This window comes from Penicillium angulare (assembly GCF_028827245.1).
Source record: "Penicillium angulare strain IBT 27051 chromosome Unknown utg000003l_segment0_segment0, whole genome shotgun sequence".
Classification (NCBI taxonomy): Eukaryota; Fungi; Ascomycota; class Eurotiomycetes; order Eurotiales; family Aspergillaceae; genus Penicillium; species Penicillium angulare.
The window spans coordinates 417,348-440,393 of NW_026623162.1; the positions used below are offsets into that span (position 1 = coordinate 417,348).

The 23,046-nt window shown below is 46.9% G+C and overlaps 6 protein-coding genes across 6 annotated transcripts; 1 reads left to right on the plus strand and 5 right to left on the minus strand.

Moving 5' to 3' along the window:
* Window positions 1-261: 261 nt before the first annotated feature.
* On the minus strand, window positions 262-1,619 carry N7478_002389 (uncharacterized protein; the record flags this gene model as incomplete). Its single annotated transcript, XM_056918603.1, has 2 exons — window positions 262-1,105; window positions 1,174-1,619. The coding sequence occupies 2 exons, from the start codon at window positions 1,617-1,619 to the stop codon at window positions 262-264; spliced, it is 1,290 nt and encodes a 429-aa protein (XP_056781761.1).
* Window positions 1,620-4,002: 2,383 nt separating this feature from the next.
* N7478_002390 (uncharacterized protein) lies at window positions 4,003-4,368 on the minus strand (the record flags this gene model as incomplete). Its single annotated transcript, XM_056918604.1, has 2 exons — window positions 4,003-4,056; window positions 4,108-4,368. 2 exons carry the CDS (start codon window positions 4,366-4,368, stop codon window positions 4,003-4,005), a joined length of 315 nt encoding a protein of 104 aa, XP_056781762.1.
* Window positions 4,369-5,110: 742 nt separating this feature from the next.
* Window positions 5,111-7,578, plus strand: N7478_002391 (Zn(II)2Cys6 transcription factor; the record flags this gene model as incomplete). Its single annotated transcript, XM_056918605.1, has 3 exons — window positions 5,111-5,611; window positions 5,817-7,367; window positions 7,426-7,578. 3 exons carry the CDS (start codon window positions 5,111-5,113, stop codon window positions 7,576-7,578), a joined length of 2,205 nt encoding a protein of 734 aa, XP_056781763.1.
* A 422-nt stretch (window positions 7,579-8,000) lies between these two features.
* On the minus strand, window positions 8,001-9,652 carry N7478_002392 (cation diffusion facilitator family transporter; the record flags this gene model as incomplete). Its single annotated transcript, XM_056918606.1, has 7 exons — window positions 8,001-8,351; window positions 8,412-8,545; window positions 8,592-8,781; window positions 8,831-9,277; window positions 9,340-9,384; window positions 9,448-9,497; window positions 9,571-9,652. 7 exons carry the CDS (start codon window positions 9,650-9,652, stop codon window positions 8,001-8,003), a joined length of 1,299 nt encoding a protein of 432 aa, XP_056781764.1.
* Window positions 9,653-10,792: 1,140 nt separating this feature from the next.
* N7478_002393 (putative C6 transcription factor) lies at window positions 10,793-13,705 on the minus strand (the record flags this gene model as incomplete). Its single annotated transcript, XM_056918607.1, has 1 exon — window positions 10,793-13,705. One exon carries the CDS (start codon window positions 13,703-13,705, stop codon window positions 10,793-10,795), a length of 2,913 nt encoding a protein of 970 aa, XP_056781765.1.
* Window positions 13,706-19,149: 5,444 nt separating this feature from the next.
* On the minus strand, window positions 19,150-21,467 carry N7478_002394 (ankyrin repeat domain-containing protein; the record flags this gene model as incomplete). The annotated part of the gene is made up of 5 exons (XM_056918608.1): window positions 19,150-19,424; window positions 19,503-19,709; window positions 19,762-20,800; window positions 20,950-21,365; window positions 21,443-21,467. The coding sequence occupies 5 exons, from the start codon at window positions 21,465-21,467 to the stop codon at window positions 19,150-19,152; spliced, it is 1,962 nt and encodes a 653-aa protein (XP_056781766.1).
* Between the last annotated feature and the right edge of the window lie 1,579 nt (window positions 21,468-23,046).

A 23,046-nucleotide genomic window follows, 5' to 3' on the forward strand; every position in this document is an offset into this window, starting at 1 on the left:
CGCCTCATCGATGCCTTGTACTGCAAATTCATGTTTTCTTTCCCGCTATAGAAAGAGATGAAGCAGATATACATCTACCTAACCTATCTTCAATTGGAAGGTTAGAACATAGTATATAAAACTTGAACTCTGATCACATCGAATTTACACTATCTCACAGTATCCAAAACATCATAACCTTCCTCGTCAGGTCATCCATGACTTCAAGTTGAACTTCAACCTTCGACAACATTCAAATCCATCACCTGGGCACTGAATCATCTACTCAGCCCAAATAACACTACTCAACCCAGTCGCAGTCCCAGGCTCCCCAGAATCCCCAACATCCAAAACGGCAACCTTCTCACCCAGATCCCCCGTCTCCCGATCCCGTCTAACAATAGCAACATTCGAAGAAGCCTGATTCCCAATCGCCACAAGATCACCCCGACGATTAATAACCATAGTTCTAGGAACAACACCCCACGCATCAGTCTTCCCCAAAACACTAACCTTCTCATTCTTACCCCTCTTCAACTCAACAATCGAATCATTCCCATCAAAGCCCCCATCACTCCTCACCGAAACATAAAACTTATCCCCAATCATCCTGATCTCAGCCGGCGTCGCACCCTCAGGCATATCCCCGGTATAAGGAACAAGCGTCTGCTTCACCTGAAGATCTAAACATCCCGATCGCGCATAAGAAACATCGAAAGAGTTCATCGTCCCCCCAATCTCATTAACAAGGTACATCACTGTCTTGCCCACGGCAGCAACTTGGCGCTCGTGGCTTGGTGCACCAGCGCCGTTTGTGCTGTTATTGTTGTCTGTGCCGTCTGTCCAGAAGAGACCGTGGCGGGGACCAGAGCCAAATGTTACGTTTAGGGGTGGACATGTCTTGAGATGGCCTGTGTGTGGGTTTATGTTGTAGATTCGGAGTAGGTCTGCGCCTAGATCGGGGGAAATGAGGAAGGAGCCTGTTGGGTCTAGGAAGACTTCATGGGGATGAGGTGCGTCTTGTTGGGATGTTGCACCTTTGTGGGACATAGTGAAGTGGAGTTTCTGTTTGGCGTGGCTGTTGGATTTGAGAGGGAGGGCGTAGGTTGATACGGCTGATCCTTCGCTGGAAGATGTTAATTTAATGTTTTCGTTTCTTCGCAGATTGCGATGGGATGAGCTTCATGAACTTACTAATGCGCAATAGCAATATACTTATCATCTCCTTCACCCTCGTAAATAACACTGTTCACACCTCCACCGATGGTGTTGGTCTTTGCGATCTCCTTCAACTTTGCGCCGGCACCAACAGAATACGCGCTCAGTGTACCGTGCGTACTCGCGTCCGCTGTCCCATTCTCATCAGAGCAGTAAACAATTTTACTCTGCGAGTCATAGGTTAACCAGCTTGGCATACCACCGCATGTCTTCTGTGTATCGGATATGGATAGCTTATCCCCATCGAACGACAGTGTATAGACATTTCCATTGTAATGCGTTACCCAGAGATGTGACGATTCGGCATTGGCATTTTCTAAATGCTTAGCTTCAGGCTGAATGTTGAGATTTGTTCGCGCTGATAATGTGCTTGTTGAGAAGAGCAGGGTTGATAAGAAGGTGGTGCTTGTTTGGAGACGCATTTTGAATACGTTCTTGTCTTGAAATAATTGATTGTTTTAAATCAATTTGAGGTTCAAGTTCCAGTTGATGCGTAGCCAATAAGTAAATCTTTATTCAAGCAGGAAATCACAAAAGGAAGAAAAGAATAATGTATGTCCAAGTAGTATCCAGAGGATCCGAGAGGTTGGCATGGCATGCAATAACAACGCGCACGCGAGCCGGGTCCTCGAATTCCGCTCAAACCCCCGTGCAGAAGTGTAGTGGTACTGGATTCATGACGAGTGCCGAGGCGGCTTATTGAGGGAGGGATGGGGGTAATTGGAATGGATCGACAGTGACTTTGGGGGTTGTGGATGCATTGTAGTGGAGTTTTGGTGGGGATTGTGAGGGGTTGGGAGTCAAGGGGCTTGGCTGCAGAATTGCCAGTGAGGTTGGGTTGGAGATGCGAAGAAGTTCGTTTGTTCATTTCGGGGTTAAATTAATTGGCAATTGTTTGTATTTTGGCAATATTCTTGTTTGCTTGGGTTAGGGGATAGTGGGATACTTCGTGTTGACTGGTAGTATACACTCCTGAGCTACATGACCTATGCGGGTATATTTCGGGTAAACAGCATGCTGATCGGCTTCACTCGAATTTCCTCAGATTATGATGATCGAAGCTTGTAGCTTATTGAGCCCGGAGAAATTGTTTGCTTGTTTTTTTTGCTTTTTCCTTGGCCCCCGTACAAAGTGGCTGAGAGCTGCAGCTTCAAGTGGGGCAAGGCTTGTTACCCTGATGAGGGGCTGATACAACCACGATGTCTATCACTTCATGGTCAGATTATCAGACCGACCTCCCTTTTCTGATAGAAGGGGTCCCAGCCATCCACTTTTCTAGGTTTGGTTGATACATAGTGTTGCATCAAGACCGTAACCACTATGGACTCGGCCGTGTCGCTCAAATGGCCCAGAAATGTGGGGGTACAGATGGGCGCTAATTATGGCAATACTCACATCCGCATTAATAACGGTTAGCCTCTTATTCTCGAGAATTATCCTATTGGTTGACTCGCTGATAAACCCTTTTGGTTGACTTCTAGGAAATCCCGAGGCGACACAGAATTAGTATCACCCCAAGATATACCGTCAATCAATAAAAAAATACCACCCCCACACCAATATCACCCATAATTTTCTCCAGCAATAGACACAGCCGCGAGATATAGTGAGCCTGCAGCTCCTGAATAGCGACCGGATCTAGGAAAGATAAATCAATCATGTTGCCATAGGCCTCCATTAGCTGTATGATGAAGCTGCGCAAAATTCCTCCAGCGCCATAATACTCGCCCTCGGGAGAAGAGTGCAGACCACAGTATAATACAAATAATTTCCCGATTCTTTCTTTGCCTTGGGTGAGAGATTTTGTAAGTTCATGGCACTTGTAGCTCATTGGTGATAGAGCGTTTTCGTTAAGAGAATTCATTTCCATGTCGTTTATGATAATTGTTTGAGATTTAGCAGTCACATATCAATCTCGGGGTTCTGGCTTGTTCGCGACGTCATAAAAATGTTCTTTAGGCTTTGGCATCAGTGTTCTACCAAAGGAACCCAGCAAGGATGAGTCTCGAAGATGAATTGGAGGGACAGGATTGTCGTGCTTCGACTGTGAAATTATCGAATCGCTGTTGAGAATATCAAGAAGGTGCTGCATTGCGATAATTGTCCGTCCTTTCATACATTTCCCAGATAGAAAGATCATATTGGTCATCACATTCAAGTTTTGATTCGGGATTTGTTGAGATATTGCCAACTTGCCTCCAAGTCTATGGGTCAAGTTGTTGAAGTTCCCTAGTCACGCCATCACCTTAGTTAATAAAGAGCAAAAGCAAACTATAATAACGGAAGAGGTAAAGGAAGTGAATGCATGGCTGTGGTAACGAACAGTCAAGATCTAATTTCAAGCCTCGGAGCATCTCCTCTAGGCTATCCATCGTAGTGCCTTTCTCTCTGAGATCTGAAATGACCTCGGTAATATCATGTTTGAGACTAATGACATTTTGGTCGATATTTTGAACTTTGATATGGAGTAGGACCTGGACACGTTCTTCAAATTTTGACGCTTTGTCTTCTATATTCGTTGTCATCTTAGCTTCTAGTTTTTTTTTCCCCGTAATCGTTCTGCTGGAAAGAAGGCTCTGAAAGATTGTGCTAGAAAAGATCAGCATAGAGCGCTCCGAAGTATTTCACCCCTGTATGCTGGAATTACCAAGAGGATTCGCCGTCAACCATATAGTAACGCCCCTGACAGCCTCCAAGATCGCAATATACAGATCTACGGACCTTTGCCGCAGAATGCAATCTCCACTGTAAACTCGAATGTAATGATAGGTGCTGTCGATGGTCTCAGAAAGACTGCTGAATAATTTAATAACGGATTCCCGAATTGCGTGCATTCTTTTCGCTGCCTATCATTCGCAACTCAATAAGCGACGGTAGGAATGTTTAGATGAAGAGAGATAAGAGACATACGTTAAAAACCAGTCTCAGCCCACCACATAACAGGGATCCATAATCGCCGTTTGGGAGTAGCTCAAGCAGAAACTCTAGCCGACTCCAGACACTCGAGAATGCCCTCCCCGCAGTCTGAAAAGGGTGTCGCCATGTTTTACCGTCATTTTGATACTTGACGAGGGCTTCAGTAGCTTCGCGCTGAATATTGTCCCAAGTCAGACGACCAGACAAAACTTCTCTAGTATCAACATCGGTGGTTCGTGCAAGGAAGGTCTGCATGTGGGTACGAAATTCATTTGTGCACTCGACTAATCTGAGTAAAGATTTTCAAAGGTTAGAAATTTTCTAAGCTGTAAGTGGTAAGAGAAAAATGGGAGTTGAATTTTAGATAATGAACTATTAGTACCTGGCTGATTAATCTGGCCGCGTGAAGTCCTCCATGTTGCTGAGACTCTTGTCGTTGATGAAGGCGTTGTTCTCAAGCAGAAATTAATTAGTTAAGTTACTACTAGTATGCCTTTGCCGGTAAGGTATCTAAATAAGTTTCGGCGGGGCTTCGGGCGAGTATATCAACAGTATGGGAATAAATTGATGTATAGAGAGTAAACGTAACAAAAAAAGTATGTATGCATCCTCTGCAAATTAAATCATGCCAATCGAATGGAATTCTTTATAGAAATGGATCGGACCCAGGAAGATATCAATTCATTGAACCCACAGGGCCTTGGAGTGAGCCAATCATAGGTCATATGCCAGAGGCTAGCCAATAAAGTTGTGTCAAAAAAGCCACAAGCCCGAAACAACAAAAGTCCCGAGCTCTCTGGAGACGCGCAATATCTGCCATTTACAACGTCGTGAACCTGCAAGAGACAAGTGGAGTTCTCGGAATAACAACATTATAACAACAATTTAGAAATAACCGCCTGAAAATGGGCGATTGACGAAGAAAGTCCAATGTGGTGATATTGAGGAGTTTGTGGCGATTAGTAGAATCTATTTGACGCGACCTACTCGGGTCACTATGGATGCACTTCACGAGCTACAAAATTCCAAGCAGAGCTTTATGCGCGTCAACCGACAGCGTGGAATCTCCGTTCAACGAAAAAGCCGGTCTACCGTGTCTTGTTTCCCATGTCGACAACGCAAGGTGAAATGCGACCGTCTGGCCCCTTGTGGCCAATGCACCCGCCGCAGCTCAGCTTCTGCGTGTGATTATTTGCCGAATTCCAGCAATGCAGAGACGTTGGCATCAGTCTCACCTACAATCACTAGTATTTCAACCCAGGGAACTATAGGCGACATTCAGCCAGACCCAGTCGCTCCAACAGATGAAAACTTGGTGCCTCCAACGCCCAATATTGATCATACAAAAAGTCCTGCTATACTATGCAACCATCCTCCCCCAAGCACACCAGTCCCAGTAATGGGGAGCATTGAATCTCTCACACCATCTTGCTTTCATGGCTCAGGGACAAGAACTAGGTATTTTGGGCGAAGTCACTGGGCGTTGACGCTAGACATGGTATGGCAAGCTTCTGGATACTGATCCCAACGCCGGTCTAACAACAATACCATAGTTTCCAGATCTCAAAGCCCATCTTCAAAAATACCATGGGGTTAAAAAAGGACAACCTGGTTCTGATCTACATGAACATCAAGGTGTCAGATGCGCGAAACAAAAAAGACTTCAAACGACATATCAAACGCACACGCAGCCGAGTTCACAGACACCAAGATTCGAAACTCTATTGCCACCTCGCAATATAACAGACAAGCTTGTGGAAATCTACTTCTTGACCTTCGAAACAACTTTCCGTGTCCTCCATGCTCCCCAGTTCCTAGCCGAGTATGAGGCATTTTGGACTCCGAGAGACAACACATCCTCCAACAGTTGGCCGAGAGATGTATTTGTTGCCAAATTACTTGGTGCAATAGCATGTGCGACCTCCCTCACTGACTCCGGTCTCCTCAGCACAGAAGAGCAATCTCACACGCCAAACCAGACAGCCAAACAGTGGATACAGGCAGTAGGATCGTGGGCCAAAACAGTCACTACATATGCAAAGCTTGATCTGGACTTTATTCAAGTCATGTGCCTAATGCTAATTGCACGACAGGCAATTGCTTATGAAGGTGATCTATCATGGCTTGGAGCAGGATCTCTAGTTCGAGAGGCGATGATGATAGGCCTTCATCGAGATCCTAGCAATTTCAAAGGCATATCACCGTTCCTTGCAGAAACACGCCGGAGACTTTGGTATACAGTCATGGAATTGGATCTTCAAGCTGCTTTGGATACTGGTGTCCCGGCAACAATATCCGAAGATGAATTCGATTGTGCTCCGCCGTCAGATTTGAATGACGAAGATTTGTCTCCTGATTCGATTGTGGTCCCTCCACCGAAACATGCTACTGTGTTGACTAGGACTTCCTTCCAGGTGTCACTAGCACAAAGCCTGAGCTCTAGAATCAAGGTTGTCAAAATTGTCAACCGGGTTCGCTTGAAATCAACGTATCAAGATGTTCTAGATCTTAGTGAGATTATCACAACAAATCTTTCTCAGTCCCCATTTCTTGTCCCCGATCATGATTCTGTTGCGGATGAAGGATCATTCTACCATTTTCGAAAGTCCCTATATCTTTTTCTTGTGTATCGATACATTCTCGCTCTCCATAGACCCTTCGTTCTGAGCCTTGCAGAGGTTCGAACGGAGATGTATACGTTTTCTCGGCGGATATGCATACAAGCATGTCTATCGCTATTATCACCTCTCAAACTGACTGAAGATACATCACTCGGGACACAACAGACATATCCCCACATTCTGCGCCTTCGAGGCGGCATGTTTCGAAGCGAGCTGTTTCACGCAGCTGTAACCCTCTGTTTTGAGCTTCGACTACAAGTAAAGGACAACTTGTTACCGGCGCTTCCTGGCGCTACCACAGATTACGCAACTCAGAACAATAATCAGCGCGATATCTTGTTGGATACTGTGAAAAGCGCCATCAAGTACTTTGAATTCAAAGTCCGAACCGAGAAGCAGGCCTGTAAAGCCTTCATGCTTCTCAACATGGTCTATGTATCCGCTCAGAGTGAACTTTTATCGGGAACGGGAAAGCATAGTAACTGCGGTACAACCACCAATGATCTTACTTTGGAGAATGCATGTCCACTTGCAGCTCGGCGATGTCGGGAACTTCTACTTGAAGGCGATGGTCAAGCAGACTGCCAGCATTCGGAGGAGAATTGGCTAGGGTATCCAGGAAACCCATTCATGGTAAGTAAGCAAATATTAATGTTGATACTAATGGAGGCTGACTTGATATACGATTCAGAACAAAGAAGTTACCGAATGCCAGGTCGAACATGGAAATGCACAACCAAATACATCCGTACCGATGAAGCCAAGTGATTCAGATTTAGTCTCTACAATGCCCATTGGGAGTTCTGATCCCGATTTATTTGTGAGTAGCATATCCAATCATTAACAACTGGTGAGTCCTTACTAAAAGCCCATATCTCAGGATCTATCATTTGACTGGGGCATGTATCTTGATCCGACATACTTGGACGAGAGCGAGAATCTATGGCCCTTGATGGACCCTTTGATATAGACTTTCGCTGCTTCTATAGCAAGTCTCCGACATGAATTGTCAATGAGATACCCCCGCTAATTCGGCTTCATTGCCCATTTAGGAAGGCAATATCTCCGAAGTGGGGCCCGTGTCCTTCAGCCACCGGCTCATTGGGAAAGTTGTATCACTAAATCAAGGAATTTCAAACAGAGAAGCTCAAGCAATCAGAGATATCGAATATATTAATAATTTAAAAAATTTCTATAGTGGTCATCATTATAATAGTGAAACTCGCCATGGCTTGCAAGTTGCATCTACATGATCCAGTACCCACATCATTGACAACAAGTTTGTTCCAAACACAAACTTCCACAGCCAGCTTTACACTGGTTTAACGAGTCATCCAAACTAGTTTGCCTTGTAGCACCATTTCCTGATTCATCGCTCACATTCGCACCAGTACCCTCAACTGAGTCGGAATTCGAGCTCTGTCGTTGAATGTACGCCTCCGGTTGCAGGGTAATAGAATGAATACCATACTCATGTAGACATTCCCTGATTGTTTTGGCGATATTCTCGAAATCAGGTAAAACATCACTATCCAACACAATGTGTGCTGATGCAAGAGACTTTTCTTGGTTAAGGCGCCAAATGTGGAGTTCGTGTATTGCGAGGATGCCGGGTATCTAAGGATTTGAACAAAGTCAGAAGATCATGATATTCTAAAACGAAGATTAAGGCGTTACCTTTTCCAGATCATCTTTCACATCATCATAGTCTACACCTTGAGGTGCGCTTTGAAGGAGAATAAGACCAGATTGTTTGACTGATTTGTTCGTAAGCATTTGTCGCACACAGATCAAGATCAACATTGTACTCACTGAGAGGGATAGAAGATATGAAAATCATAATCGCAATACCCATACTAACAGCAGGGTCTGCATAAAATCTCCCACCATATTTCGCGAACCAGATAACTGCCGCTGCAATTATAACACCAATATTGTTCGCACAGTCACCGATGACATGGATCAGGACACCCATCATAGCTAAGTCGCGGTTCTTGCCTTGGGATGGAGCATTTGTAATTTTGATATGGTGATTATGATGAATGTGCTAATTCAATAAGTACCAAGAAATGAGATAGTTAACGCAGTTTACATACCTTCTCGTTTACTAAACTGGCTGATGCTGAATCTTCCGGCGTGTGAGAACTTTCATCGTGACTATGGTCGTGGCCATGTCCGTGGTCATGATCTATGAAAAGAAAAGAAAAACACTTAGTGTTAACCTGTATATGCGATGAATAGCTGAAGAAGAACTCACCATGTAAAAACAAAACGCTGATAATATTCAATCCAAATCCCACACAGCCCATAAGAAGGACTAACTTCGGTTGTTCAACCCCTTCACGAAATGAGTATTTACAATCAATCAAATATCCCGCAGACAACTCAGACTCACGTTGTAAAGAAACAAATCTCTCAAGAGATTGTAAAAACACACTTATTCCCAATCCGAAAAGCAGGACACCATTGAAAAAGGCACCTAGTAGTTGAATCCGCTGCCAACCAAATGTAAGAGCCTTGGGTGGTGTGCCTTTCTCGGCAATCTGGATTGATCAGTTCAGTACATCTCCATGAACCGAGATTGAAACAAAGATGTTTTGCTTACTATTGTTGCAGCAAGAGCAATTGCAAATCCGACGAGATCATTAAGCTATTAGCAATCACGGTTAGCGTTAATCAATACTTGCAGTTCGGAACTTGAAGTATAACATACATAGTGGAAAGCATCTGCAATCAAGGCTAGTGAGTGGGTATAGAAGCCGACTAGAGGAAATTTGTTAGCACAACACCACAAGTAAAGCCTGGTAAGGAAGATGATAAGTCCGCGATCACATACCAGATATCTCAGCAATAAAGAAGCAAGACGATATGCAAAGAACAGCGCTTAGTCGCTGAATGCGAGTGATCTTGAAACCCATGACGAAGTGTATGCCAGTTTATGCTTAAATACAATGCTGTGAGAATTTTCTTCGGAGGAATTATCGATACGAGCTCATTCTTTTATATGCAGATGGCAAGAGCTAAAATAACATTATGTCACGGAGTTCGGTGATAAATATTTCCTATTTAGGAAGGCGTCATATCCGAGGCCACGGCCATTCCGGCACGTGACCTTTACCAGGTATACCTGATACTTTAATTCACTAGAACTCTTATCTCTAGAAAATTCGCTGGAATTAAAGCTTAAGATCAGCTGTGCAGTACAGCCTTATGCATGTCAGATACTTGATATCTCCACTTGCGGGCCCATTTGCGTTGCGTTAGATCTTTTGAAGTGATGTGTACAAAGTACATACCTTGGTATCATGAACTACACATCACCACCCTAAATAGGAGATGCATTCCAATTGTTAGAGGATGCAGCAAGGTAAGCTGAAGTATACCAACCATACTATTCATAAATTTAAGTTTTTGGAATCCAAATTGGAAAATAAATCAGAAGCTCAATGGAATAAATCATTGTATCAAGATATCAAGTAAGCATAGGCTAGAAATGAAATAGACTTAGTCCAGCCTAGAGCATAAATACTCAATAAACCCGCAACATAACGCCAGGCTCATCATAATAATCCCAAGCAAAACCAAAAAAAGACCTGATCAAGAAAATCAAAGGGCGGATAACCATCCAGCCCGCCTAACCACCACGCTCGCTGAAACAGACAAAGATAATTGACAATCGACGAAGCCAATAAAAATAGAAACGTGAGTAAGTTAAAGGCGAAAGGCAAAGGGCCAAATAGAATGATAGCAACGAAGGAAAGATAGAAGAACAAGTATCCTTGTTCTGAGATCGAGAGATCTCTGCGCCGGTTAGACCGAAGTGGTCAATAACCAAATTCCAATTCACAAAAATAAGCCTTAAGTAAATCCTGGCCTCCCGCCGATTTTTGTGTTTGGTCGCCTGCGATCGTAGATATAGATAGTCGTACAGTACGTAAGACGTAATGGGCGAAATAGAAGAGTCGTGAAATGAATAATAGTACAAGAAGTCGTTCGACACTTGAATCGGTGTCCGTTTTCGATTTCAAAAAGGTATCATTGCACAGCATGGCACTTATTTACCGGCTGAGAGTTGACCAGACGGCGCTGAGCCATCCGGTGGGAACGCCGAGCTCGGAAGGTTGGACAAGTGAGAATTGTGCCCAGTCGCCTCCATCTAGGAATGCCATGACATCGTCACCGCCGAGGCTTGTGGATAGAACGCTCGGCGACAAGAAGCTTGTATCGGGGGCTTCGGTTGAGGTCAAGGGAGGTGATGGGGCCAGTTGGGTGACTGGGCCTGGTGGAGGAAGGACGGGCACGTGTGGGGCAGCGTTGATTGGAGGTAGAGACTGTGAGTATGGAGGGGGTGGTGCGGATGGACGGGATGGAAGCCAGGAGTTAATTGGCTGCAGTCGGTTGCTTGTCGCAGTCATATACTGTGATGGGGATTGGGTGGTGGCCGCCAGGGATGGAAGATTGGGAGGTGATGAGGAGGAGTTGTACATAGGGCCATCTGGGTGGTGCTGCTGCAGAGACGGCAATGAATAAGGTGACTGCGATGGCATTGGACGATTGGTGTTGGGCAAGGGAAGGCTTGGGCGACGGTCTCCTTCGTGACCAGGGAGAGGCATGCCGGGGCTGTTGACAGGAACCCATGACTCGCGACGCCCGCCAGCACCATCCATGGGATGATCACCATCACCGATGTCACTCTTCATAGCATTGCTTCCAGCATCACTGAGATTAGTCAGACGATCTGGCATTAGTTCGCCACCAATGGCAATTGCTGTTCCGTCGTCCTCGATCGACTCCTGCAGCTGGTCTTCTAAAGACCCAAAGTCCAGGAAGAGCTTCTCAAGGAGCTTGAATTCCTCCAAGCCTCCTCCGAAGGCGCCCTCTCGGATTGGCCGCACGCCATTCGAAGCGGCATGGTCAGATGCATCAGACATACTATCCAAGCGGTTACGAGAATAACGACGGAAATCGCGCTTAGCTCGGGAGAAGTAACTGTGGAGACGGTTCAAGGTCCGGAACCATCCTATAGACATCTTGAGACGCGGTCGCATTTCCCGCAGAATGTCGAGAGCCTTTCGAGCTTGCACAGCCCCAGGCAAGTGGCTATCATGGCTGGCAGGTGGAGACCTAGCTGCCAGGAGACCATCAGGGTCCATGTGCGAGAAATGGAAACCGTATACACCAACGAAGGCAGCATTGTAAATGGCGAATCCGACCAGTGGATTCTCGATGAGAGCACCACGACCTTGACAGGTCGCAACGAGGTCAACCATCTGTCGGGCTGCTTTGAAAAGCTCACGGGCACTGTCGCGCCAAAAGGTCTCAGATGGACCGTTGACCTTGTCCGATGGTAGCAAAGGCTCATCCAAAGGACCGACGGGCTCATTGCAGCGGAGTGGCAGGAATGGAATATAGGCACGGTGTAATACAATGACAGACAAGAAATAGACAACGTGCATCATTGTATAAGACGCAAGCGTAGTCTTGTACATGATATGGGTGTCTGTATTTCGGACCGAGTACTGCAAGTTTCGGGATAGGCTATCCTGGAACTCATTCAATTGCATGCGAAGAGTTGCAAAGCGAGATTCTGGGTGCCATGGGGGATACTGCTCGGTTCGTCGACCACCAGCACAAGACCACTTCGTAATGCTTCCCCAAATGCGGATGATTCGAATAACTCGACTCAATACTGATTCTTCGGCGCCGACTTCCCAGCGATCAACATCGTCCTCACTAGAGTCCTTTCGGCGTGAGATCGGGGACCATGCCTTACCATCAGGAGTTCCATTCGTCTGGGGAATCTTTTCATCGCCGAAGCCCAAACTTTGCCGAATGCTCGGGATCTGAACGCCCTGGGAACCGAAGCTTTGCGGTCGGCGTACCGTCGGCTCATTAAGTCGGGCCGTCCTCACACGCTCTCCGAAAGCAAAAGCATTGTCACTCGGAAGTTGGATTCCGAGATCCTTGACGTCGATCATGCGCGGTCGATATTTCCCACTGCTCAAACACCGATCCAGAATGAAACAAGCCCAAAATGTCCGGCGTTTCGTCTCTTGCGCGATAATATCATCGGAAGTTTGCTCCTTGGGTTCCATGCGACGGGAAAGACCGAAATGGTCGACTTCCATCTTAAAACCGGGTGATGATCGAGAGAAATCACGGGGAGGGAACTCGTTCTCTAGTTCGAAAGGCAAGCCCATAGTCTGCGCAAGTCGGATAGCCATACCTACGTAGACCCAAGCACTCTTACCGCGGCACATACCCCATTCATGAAGCGCAAGCATCAATAGAGCCTGTATGCGAGCCAATTCCGGAACAGCCAAACTTGCACCATCCATGCCGGCCAGCCGGCTGCGTAGCGCTGTCGCATAGAATTCGGAAGCCGCAAGAGGATTTGACGGATGACTGGGAGATGCAGGGGAGTGAAAAGCGACAAGTGGTGGGTGGAAACGAGCGGTCAAGGCAAGCACGCCGAGTGGGATCAACGTAGCTGATGGATCCGCTTTGGAGACGGAACTTCGCACCTGTTCATGACCATCCACTTGGACTGGGGTTGGCGGCGCGGGTGTTGAAAGCTGACGAATCTGGTTGAGGAAAGTAGCAGGGTGTAAGAAAGGTAGATGTGTAGCGAAGTGCGACTGGAATAGATCGAACACTGATTCCCAGACCTTTGCGGTCAATATTGAGGCATCGAGGGCATCCAGACCGGTCTTGGATCCCGGCGCGGTACCGGTGATACCGGGGATTTTGCGCTGGCGTGGTCGCTTTGGTCCATCTCCCCAGTCTCCATTCCGATCGTCCCCCTCTGCTAGCGATGCCAAATCTCGTTTACTTCCACTAATGACGGCTGGGGTTGGGTAGACACAATCTCGGCCGGAGGATTCGCAGGCCCGGCAGGTGGTATCGATGCCGGCATTGACACACTTAATCTTACTGCGCCGGCATCGAGCGCAAGCGATGCTGGATCGCATGGTTGGTAGGTGTTTGGCAGACCCCACGTGTGCGGAAAAGGGTATCGGGACGTATGCGCTCAATCTGGTTTATGAGTTCCCATTTATCTCTGCTTGAAGGTGAAGATAGGTGGGAAAAAGGCGATTCGTGGTACGGGGTTGGAAGCCGGGGGAGTTTTCTCTCTCTTTTTTCTTCTCGCTTCCTTCGGCGTGTTGACTCTGTACGTGGTTCGGCCTCGGTCTCTGTGGCTACAGTGTGTTGACTCTTGGTCTTTTTTTGATGACGTTGTTGGTTGATGCCTAGAGCATGTCAGGATAATGAACAATAAACATCGGCGACTTGCACCACGCACCTACCTAATATGGGGGCTCTTGATAAACCTCTGAAGGGCGAATATGTCAAGGAAAGGAAGAGTGTGGGGGAAAAGAAAGTGCAGGTCGGGGCACCGGGACCGGGAATGCAGTTTTGGGGTCGGGAGGGAACGGGGGACAATGGAAAATACAAGAGGATAAATGATTATTATTATTATTATTATTATTATTTTATTTTATTATTGAATTTTATTTTATTCTGTGGGGAAGGTCATTTTTAATTACCCAGAGGAAAAAAGAAAAAGAGAGGGAAAAAAAAATGGAGCCGAGAGCCGCTGGGGAACTGGGCATTTGAAATTGCGGAGGCCCAAGGTATGCAAGGACGCGCGCTGACTTGATTCGTGGAGAGTGGAGCCCCCAGGTTTCCGGGTGCCGAGCAGTGTTGGGGCCGAGTTTACAAAGAGTGTGGGAACAATTGAAAAAAAAACAGTTGTGGGAACGGTTATAGGCGGTGGGATTATTGTATTGAAAATATAGATATTATATCGAGTGCATTACATTATTATAAACAGATCTAGATTATGGAAATTTCCCATCTGCCATCTTCCTCCATACTAAAACCGACCCCGTACATCGATCCCGTACACTTACCGTATTACCCCATGCCCTTCCCCCCCAATTAGCCCCATGTCCGGGTACCGAGGATGATTGATATTGACTTCCCCCGACACCGACGGGTTAGGCAGTTGAAGACGAGCAGTTCACAAATAAAATAAAAAATAATACCCCAGATCCCTCGGATAACATACATCCTAGTCCTGGCAATCATGGAAAATCACAGGAAAATCCCTTGAAGAATTCTATGTCTGGTTTTCTCTTCCATGTTTGTCTTGGGCCCGAGCTGGCCATGATCTCATGATCGTCACTCTGCTCAACCCGATAACTCCTCCCGACATCTCAACTCTGTACCGAAATCACCATAGGTAAAACCCGTGGAACATTTCCAACACTGCCATGTCGTACCGTGCTGGTCCAAGTCCAGATGAGAACACTGCCCGGCTGGAATATGAATTCCTACCGTCGCTTTCCGTGCCAGCCAGCTAATTACCCGGGAGGAAAGGAAGCGATTCTTCCCTCTCTCCCCTCCGTACGGAACACAGTGATTACTAGTACTCGGGTAGACCACGGACCCCACGGTGGATACGGGGAAGGAGAGGACCCAAGAAATGGCCAGGGCATGAGAGATCTTCGGAACACGACAACACATCTCGCCATAGACGGGGAGAGGGGGGAAGGACAGGAGGGATGTCGGTGGATTTTACGGTTCCTCTAGGATCATCCCGTCCTTACCTATTGCCCACGGACCTTGCTGGGCTCTTCTGGGCCTCTGGAACCTCGCGCGGCTGATGCCCGATCGGCAAATGCTCAGCCAGCTACCAGTTAGACAGATCGAAAAACATACGGAGTGAAAAACACAAAACGCAAAACGCAAAAAGCAAAAAGAATAATTAAAATAAAATAAAATAAAAACGGACCCAAAGATGACACCGGTTAATCCAATCCAATTTGCCCGCCCGGACTCGGGAACTCCTGATCAGGTAAACGGGACGAGGTTCCTCCACTTTCAAAGAGAAATGGAATAATCAAAAAGGTGTCGGAGAGTACAGCGACATTTGCAACGGTGGCTTGGGGTTAGACCCAAATGCACTCCACATCTAGGATGGTTAAGTCCTAGGGCTATAGGTTTCTTCCTTCTCCCACATGGCAATCCATCAATATAATTGGAGACCCAGAGAGAGGATCCACGAAAAAAGAAAAAAGGTACTCCGTAAAAGAAAAGACAAATGGCGAAGATCTCTTCTACGGAAAACGAGGGGAGAAACCAAACAGAAACAGAAATGAGGGGAGACCCAAGTTCGGGATGGTCCCATCTGTGATCCCTCGGGTATACAACAAATACCTGGGGGAAAGACGGGGACAATATCCTCAAATGGGCATCAGTGGACACCACTGACACCAGTAAGGATAGAAAGCACAGTTCACATTCTCGTAAATGCGTCGCCCCCGGACTTCTTTTTCTTTTTCTACAATTTCTTTGACTCACGCCAATCAACCCACAATCCACTCTACTTTCCCTTCCCCCCTCAATCCATCCAATAGATCGTCTTGAGCTGGTTAACCCCGGGGATCCCCGCGGGGAGCCAGCGAGATCCGCGATTGATCCTCGTTCCTCCAGTCCGGAAGTTACATCAATTACATCAGTTACATCTGGGGCTTTTCTACATCCATCCCTCGCTAACACGGTGGCGGCCAGGGATCGGCCTACTCTTCTGTGCTTGTCCGTTGATTTCTGACGGCGGCCTCCGTACCGTGTACCGTGTCACGCCAAAAGAGAGTCCGTGCTAAAAAAGAAAACTGCACCCTCTTTGTCCCCGGTAATCCCGCGTTTTATGTTATTTTGGTTGTGTATTTACTTTTCTTTTTATCCGTGCAGGGTGCCAGTGGTTCGATGTGTTTTTGTTTCTGGGGTTGTCGCTCGAACCGAGCGGGATGAAGTCCAACTAGTTTGTGCTTCGTTTCGTTCGGAATATCTAGTAGCGAACTTTCACATCCATGATCTCACCGTAAAATGATCGTATCACCCGGTACTTCAGCTGATCCTGATCCTGGTGCTTTCATCCAGGCTGCAGCAAACGAGAACCCGATGCCGAGCTGCATCGGCGATCCGATTAGTTCGTGATAATAACCTGTTTTTTTCCTCTAACAAAAAATAAGACTGGAGTATTATTTTACTCCAGGTTCGGGATGCATATAAAGAAGATAAAAATAAACTCTCAAGGGAGGAAGCAAACAAAAAAGGGAGGGAAAGCAGTAAGTAAGTCGGGGGAATCGGCGAATGTTTCCTATTTCTTACTATTTCTCTCCTCCGCACTCAACCTGGATACTTCCTCCGTGTAAGTCCTTTCCCCCCCCCCAAAGTTACCCAAAAACCCCCTTGCTCCTCTGAAATGGGGTGACACACGGGAAAGTCCTACACCGAGAAATTCCCTTCTTTTTTACCCCACGGCAGTCCGCGTTTCGGCCCCGTCCGACTGGCGGTGGCAGTGATTGGCCCCCAGCCTCCGAGGTGTCAGCGAACCGACCCCCGGGCAACCCCGCATTTCCTCAGTTTATATTAGGTAAGTCGGCTTAGACCCGATTTATAGTAGAAGTGGGAGGGGGAGAGGAAGTACATAGAAGGAAGGAACAGCCTATACCGAGTCTATCAATCCAATTCCGATATCTAACAAACCACCCCCGTAGACAATTATTCAGGGTTAATCTGCTTCCCCAACATCATAGATCATGTGCAAACCCGAATCGGGGACGGGGATATTCCTTTTGCCTCGTGTCAACAGGGCTTAGTGGGTCCTCATTTAACTTTTCCCCCGGTGGATATTATTCTCGAGTACGGATCCTCCGTCCTCCGCCAGAGTATCCCTCGGAGCAATCGAAAAGTCTTGGATGCGGAGAAATTAGCAATTAGAAATTAGATTAGCGCTTAAAAGGGAATATTTAGCAGAGCCTAAACCTAGAACCCAGAACAGCGGCCCGTATCCATTCCTCTCCGTACTTTTCTCTGCAACCATACCAACTATGTCGTATATCTCGTCTACGGTGCATTAACTTGAACACTGTACACTGCCATGTGTATAACTACTACTAGTACTACTTCAAATGTCAGATACCGACTTTACTCCGCACATCCCACTCTATTCTATTCTATCAAGCCACATCCATTACAATGAAATGAACACCCCCACATCTCACTCCGAGATCTCTTCCTGGCACATACATTCGCATAGGTAAAGGGTCAATTTCGGGAATCTGTCTCCCACACCCCGGAGGACAGTTCCCGCCTACCGCCCACCCGCCTCTATGTACAGTATTCTCGCAACTAAGTCTTGGCTTCTAGCACTCAAATAACAGTGGAGCCGACATAACGGCGAAGTACCTACTGGTCCCTTCCTATCCATACAGAGACATCCCACCCTTAATGTACCCTTACCCGAACACCAGGACAACAGATCCAAAATCCTAAAGGAACAACTATGGAGCAAAAGACGAAACTAATTATTAATGATCCAGACTCCCCAAACAAACTACACTTATTGGTTCAAATAATAATAAAAAAGCAAAATAAAATCACAAAACCGGCTAATACCAACCAGCTGACCAGCAGAAAAAGAAAAAAAGAAAAGTGGTTCCCGCTTTTACGGAGCAACAACCGCTGCTAAACAACCCCCATTCTCTTTCCCGTTCCCCAATCCCACTCATTACCCGAACTTCGAAGTTGTCGGCCTTGGCCCGAGCCCTGGGATCCAGAACAGGGGATCAGCACTGAATCCCTTGCGCGTCGGATTACCGAATCGGTCTGCGTAGCCTCTCGGGGGACTTTGGGGAAAGCCCTGACTAACTACGGGGAAAGATGCCCGAACATCTGAGATGCTTTGTTCTCTGTACAGTATCCATTGAGTTGAACCGCCGCTCCTCTCACTCGTGGCTATAGGTAATATCCTCCAATCCGGAAAATTTTCCGATCGGGATTTGCGGGATCCTATCCTGACGCGGAGCCGACCCCGACCGCAGATACAATCTATCTACTGTTCTGTTCTAGCTTAGTTCTAGTGAGTAGCCACGCAGAAGCTTAGCTTGGTTTGCATTGAATACCTGGAGTATACTAATTTCTCACTGTATACCTAACCTAGAAGATCAGGCTAAAATACTCCGGATTCAGTAACTTTCACGCGAGGAATGCTGCCAGTGCAAAGTTACTATGATCTAATTTAACCCCCACATCGGTTCGGGTAAAAAAAATCCACTTCTGGGATCCCGATTCCGAGTGCCCCGATGGCTATGTCATTGCCGGTACTTACTGGTTGTCGTGTGCTTGATTCTTTACCCAGGCTTGGCTGGACTTGTTTCCGGTTTCTATTTTGATGTACTTGTGTTGGTGATGAGGGATGAGGTAATGGGTTGTTGCCAACTGGTTTGGCAGTACTACGTATTTTCGTGGATGTTTGAGATATACACCAAAAGTTCTGAAATCAGCTCGTCAATTTGTCTGATTTTGCTCTGGCTATGTAAAATATTCAATCTAAATCACATCCCAATCAATCATCCCGGTCAAATAATGCTAATATCTCCTTCTTCTCGTGTATAGAAGCAATATCCAAGGCTGTAAGCCCCTGCTTATTCTCTGTCCAAGGGCTAAGGCCCAAATCAACAAAGATCTGAAAAAGATTCGCTTCATAATCATCAGGCTCAACGCCCCCATCCCGATATGCAATCGTATGCAAAAGTGTATTTCCATCATTATCAATTTCCCGCAGACCATGCCAATCAGCCATTTTCGCACAGTCCTCTGGATTCACGTAACGATCTTCCACTGGATCGAACCCTCATCCATGATAACTCTTCGCTGCGTTTAGAAAAGTAAAGAGTGCCGTCTCTCCCTTCTTAGTACGTGCCGCCGGATCGCAGCCAGCATTCAGAAATCGGTTATAAAGGTTCCAGGCATCGGTGAAATGATCTGCGCCTTGTTCTGTTTCAAACTGGAACTCTTGGTCAATGTTGCTGTAGTCCATCAACAGCATCGCAACATAGTGGAGCGCTGTTTTGCCATTTGAGAATACCTCTAGTGGGTTAGCGCCTGTATCGAGGAGAGTGGCCACTATCGTGTAGTATAAAGCAGTCGAGTTATCTATGTACTCCAGAGTCGCAACCAGCATCGAATACGTAGCTTTGATTCCTATATTTGCTAAGTCCGCATCTCAGTGGTGTATGGCCCTCGTTGTTGCAGGGCGTGGTCTCGGCACCGTGTTCTAGAAGGGCCTGGATGGCTTGGAGGTAGCCGCTGCAGATGGCGTAATGAAGTGCTGTTGATCCGGAATCATCCATGGCTTTCACATCGGCACCGAGATTTACGAGTGCTAACACGGCTCTGCCTTGATCCTCTTTAGGGCAACCCATGCGCACTTTCATCAGTGGGGTACAGCCTTGTCCGAATCGAGCATTGAGATCCAGCCCTGTTGAAACAAGACGTTGAATACGATGGTTTGCACGGCAAATTTCATGAAATGCGGTCGATGTATTGTCGTGGAGTGGGTGGAGTGGATTGGCGCCATATTGAAGAAGGATGGACACGGCTGCATCGCTCGACTTTGGGTCCATTGCCCTGACCAGAGGATTGTCTTTATTGGTGCCATTTGGATCTGCGCCAGCTTTCAACAGGATCTCTAGAGCATCATCACGCTTGCTGGAGATTGCAGAAAGAAGCGGCGGTTCATGGTCTTTATAGCCAACTGACAGAAAGCCCCCTCTTTTAATCAGGAGACCTATGATCTCAGTTGACCGGTTAACCTCAATAGCAATATTTAACGGGTACCCATGCCGAGATGAAGTAGGGTTAGGATCTGCACCAAACTTGAGAAGAATTCTGGCCGTAAGGTCGCGCCAATGGCAGGTATGTCTGGAAGGTAGCGCAGTGTGGAGAGGTCCCACATTCAAATTGGTGTATTTACTATCTTGTGGTTCATTTGGCGTCGGTCCGGCGCGAAGAAGAATAGAGAGACCATGGGGGTGCCACCAACGCGATCCACCGGGTAATTTGTTTAAGGAATTTGTGAAGGCCTCTTTATCTGGGACCTCCGGAATGAAAGTGGCTAGGTACTCAACCATGGGTATATTGCTTAGGTCTCGATCAGTGGCCTGGTCCAGGAGGGAAGGAAGTAAACTGGGCACATCTTTGACATGCGGAAGCACCTGGGCCATAACAGAATTCCAACCCCAGCGAGCAGCTAAATGAAGGGCCGACTTCCCTTCATCTTCGACAAGCTTCACTTTTTGGAAGCGAGTATCTTCTCGATTAAACGCTCGTTGCCAGTTGAGAATATCCTCTCGAAAAACCGTACACGATCGTCGGGGAGTAAAATGTCGTCTATTGCTGTCACGGGGGCTGATTGACCGAGAGCCAGCAGGAGCTCTGCAGAGGCATCAAATAGATTGTGATTTGGGGTTGAGGTGGAATTTGACAGTTCATCGACAATATCAGCACAGCCTAACATCGTTGCCACGTCAATGGGCCAATGGCCGTTTTCATCAAGACTGGTTGGATCTGCACCGGCGGCCAGAAGTAGCTGTACAACCCGACGACTAGACTTGTTAGAGCCGTCATTTGCAATCACGTTATTAGCTCTCGCTAGTTTCTCTCGCTGTATTTCCCTCGGGTATCGACGTCGGTAATCATATTCCAGTTCCACTTGCGAGGGGGTGGCGTCGTATGTGCTTTCGGCTTTTCTAGCCTCTCGTTCACAGTATGATTTTGTTGCTGCATGCAAGGGTGATCGATTTCGTTCATCTACGATATTCGTATTTGCCCCTGCATGAAGTAATAGCCGCACACACCCGGGCTCGCCAGATCGACAGGCATAGTGTAAAGCAGATCGTCCTTTCAGGGTCAAGCAATCGATTTTGATCGATTTCTCAGAGTAAATCTCAATTAAAGAACCCAGAGCATTACTTTGGCCCGCATCAGCTGCAAAGTGTAGCGGGGTTCTTACCTGGTAGTCCCTGGCCCGTATGTCGGCCCCAGCTTTGACCAAGGCGAACGTATTAACATCAGATATAGCTGCCGCTAAATGAAGTGGAGTGATTCCTGCCCGATCCTTGGTATTCACTTCGCACCCAATTGAAGGCTGAAGAAGAAATTCCACTCGTGTTAGGATGTCTGTAATTTAACCCATACCTTTCCCCCTTCCAGCCGCAGTCTTCGATTGCGACTGCAAAGTGCAACACTGTTCGACCCTGGTAGTTGAGAGTATGCATTGGGCACCCCAATGCTAAAACATCGACTTGATCTTCTAGTTTCTCCCACTCGGTACCATTCTGTATGAGTTGATGAAAGATTGAATTGCCATCTTTGCCAAGAGCATTTGGGTTGGCTCCGGGCTCGACGAATGTACCCGCAAACTTTTTAAGCCAAATTCCCCACGATCTTTGACCAGCCAATGCAAAGCTTGGAGTTCTCAGTTAGCGCCCAGTTCAAAAAGTCTTATATGAAGAGTCTCGTATGGACTGAACTTATTGGAATTCCCTTCATGGTCCGTTTCTTGGGCATTAAAACCAAAGCGCAGCAACATTTTGAACATTCTCTGACAGATACCCCCACGAAGGTCCCATTTCGAGAGCGCTATCAGTAGCGCATTATTCCCTGTGAAATCTCGGTTATCAATAGACATGCCGTGTTGGACCATTGTCTCGAGAACTGAGAGCAGACCCTTATATGCGTCGTATTCATAAACAAGCTGGAGGAACGGGGTTCTACCAAGATTATTTTGGATGTTTATCCGATTAGTCAAACCGGGGCCATAGTCCCATGAGCCTCATGAGGAGGGGGCCAAGCAAAGTGTGAGCCAGACAGAGCGCGACACGGTCTTGCTGATCACCGCGCGTTGTGGGGCTATTGGCCCAACATCAAAGAGTAGGAAGAATTGTCCAGGCGTACACTCAATGAAAGAGTATTCAAGAAAGCTGTTCAATCATCGTAGAAAACGCTTGTGGATCTGATTGTTTCCGTGTTTTCATTTCATATAGTTTGAATGAAGTAAAATCCATGTCGCTGATAATTCGGTGCAGTGGATTAAGTACCAGCCCCCAAAAACGCCTCCTTCGATTGAGCATCTGCAATCTTCCGTCATAGTACCTAATGTTGGCGATTATGCACAGTACAGATGTTAATTTTTGCAGCATGGGAGAGTTAACGATATTGGGATTTCGATGTTGAAGTTATGACTTCGGAAACAAGGAGGGAGGTGAGATCGGTCACGAGGTTCTTTCCCAACCAATCTGGAATTCCCGGAGAAGATGTTGATTCCACTGTGTTGCCTCGGCATTGGTGAGAGAAGGAGCGGCCGTATGTGTATCCTCCGACATGATGAGAGATGGCAGACGCGCCAAAGAGGAACAATGGGAGATGTGTTGACGGAGTTGGCTCCTCCTATGTTGACTCC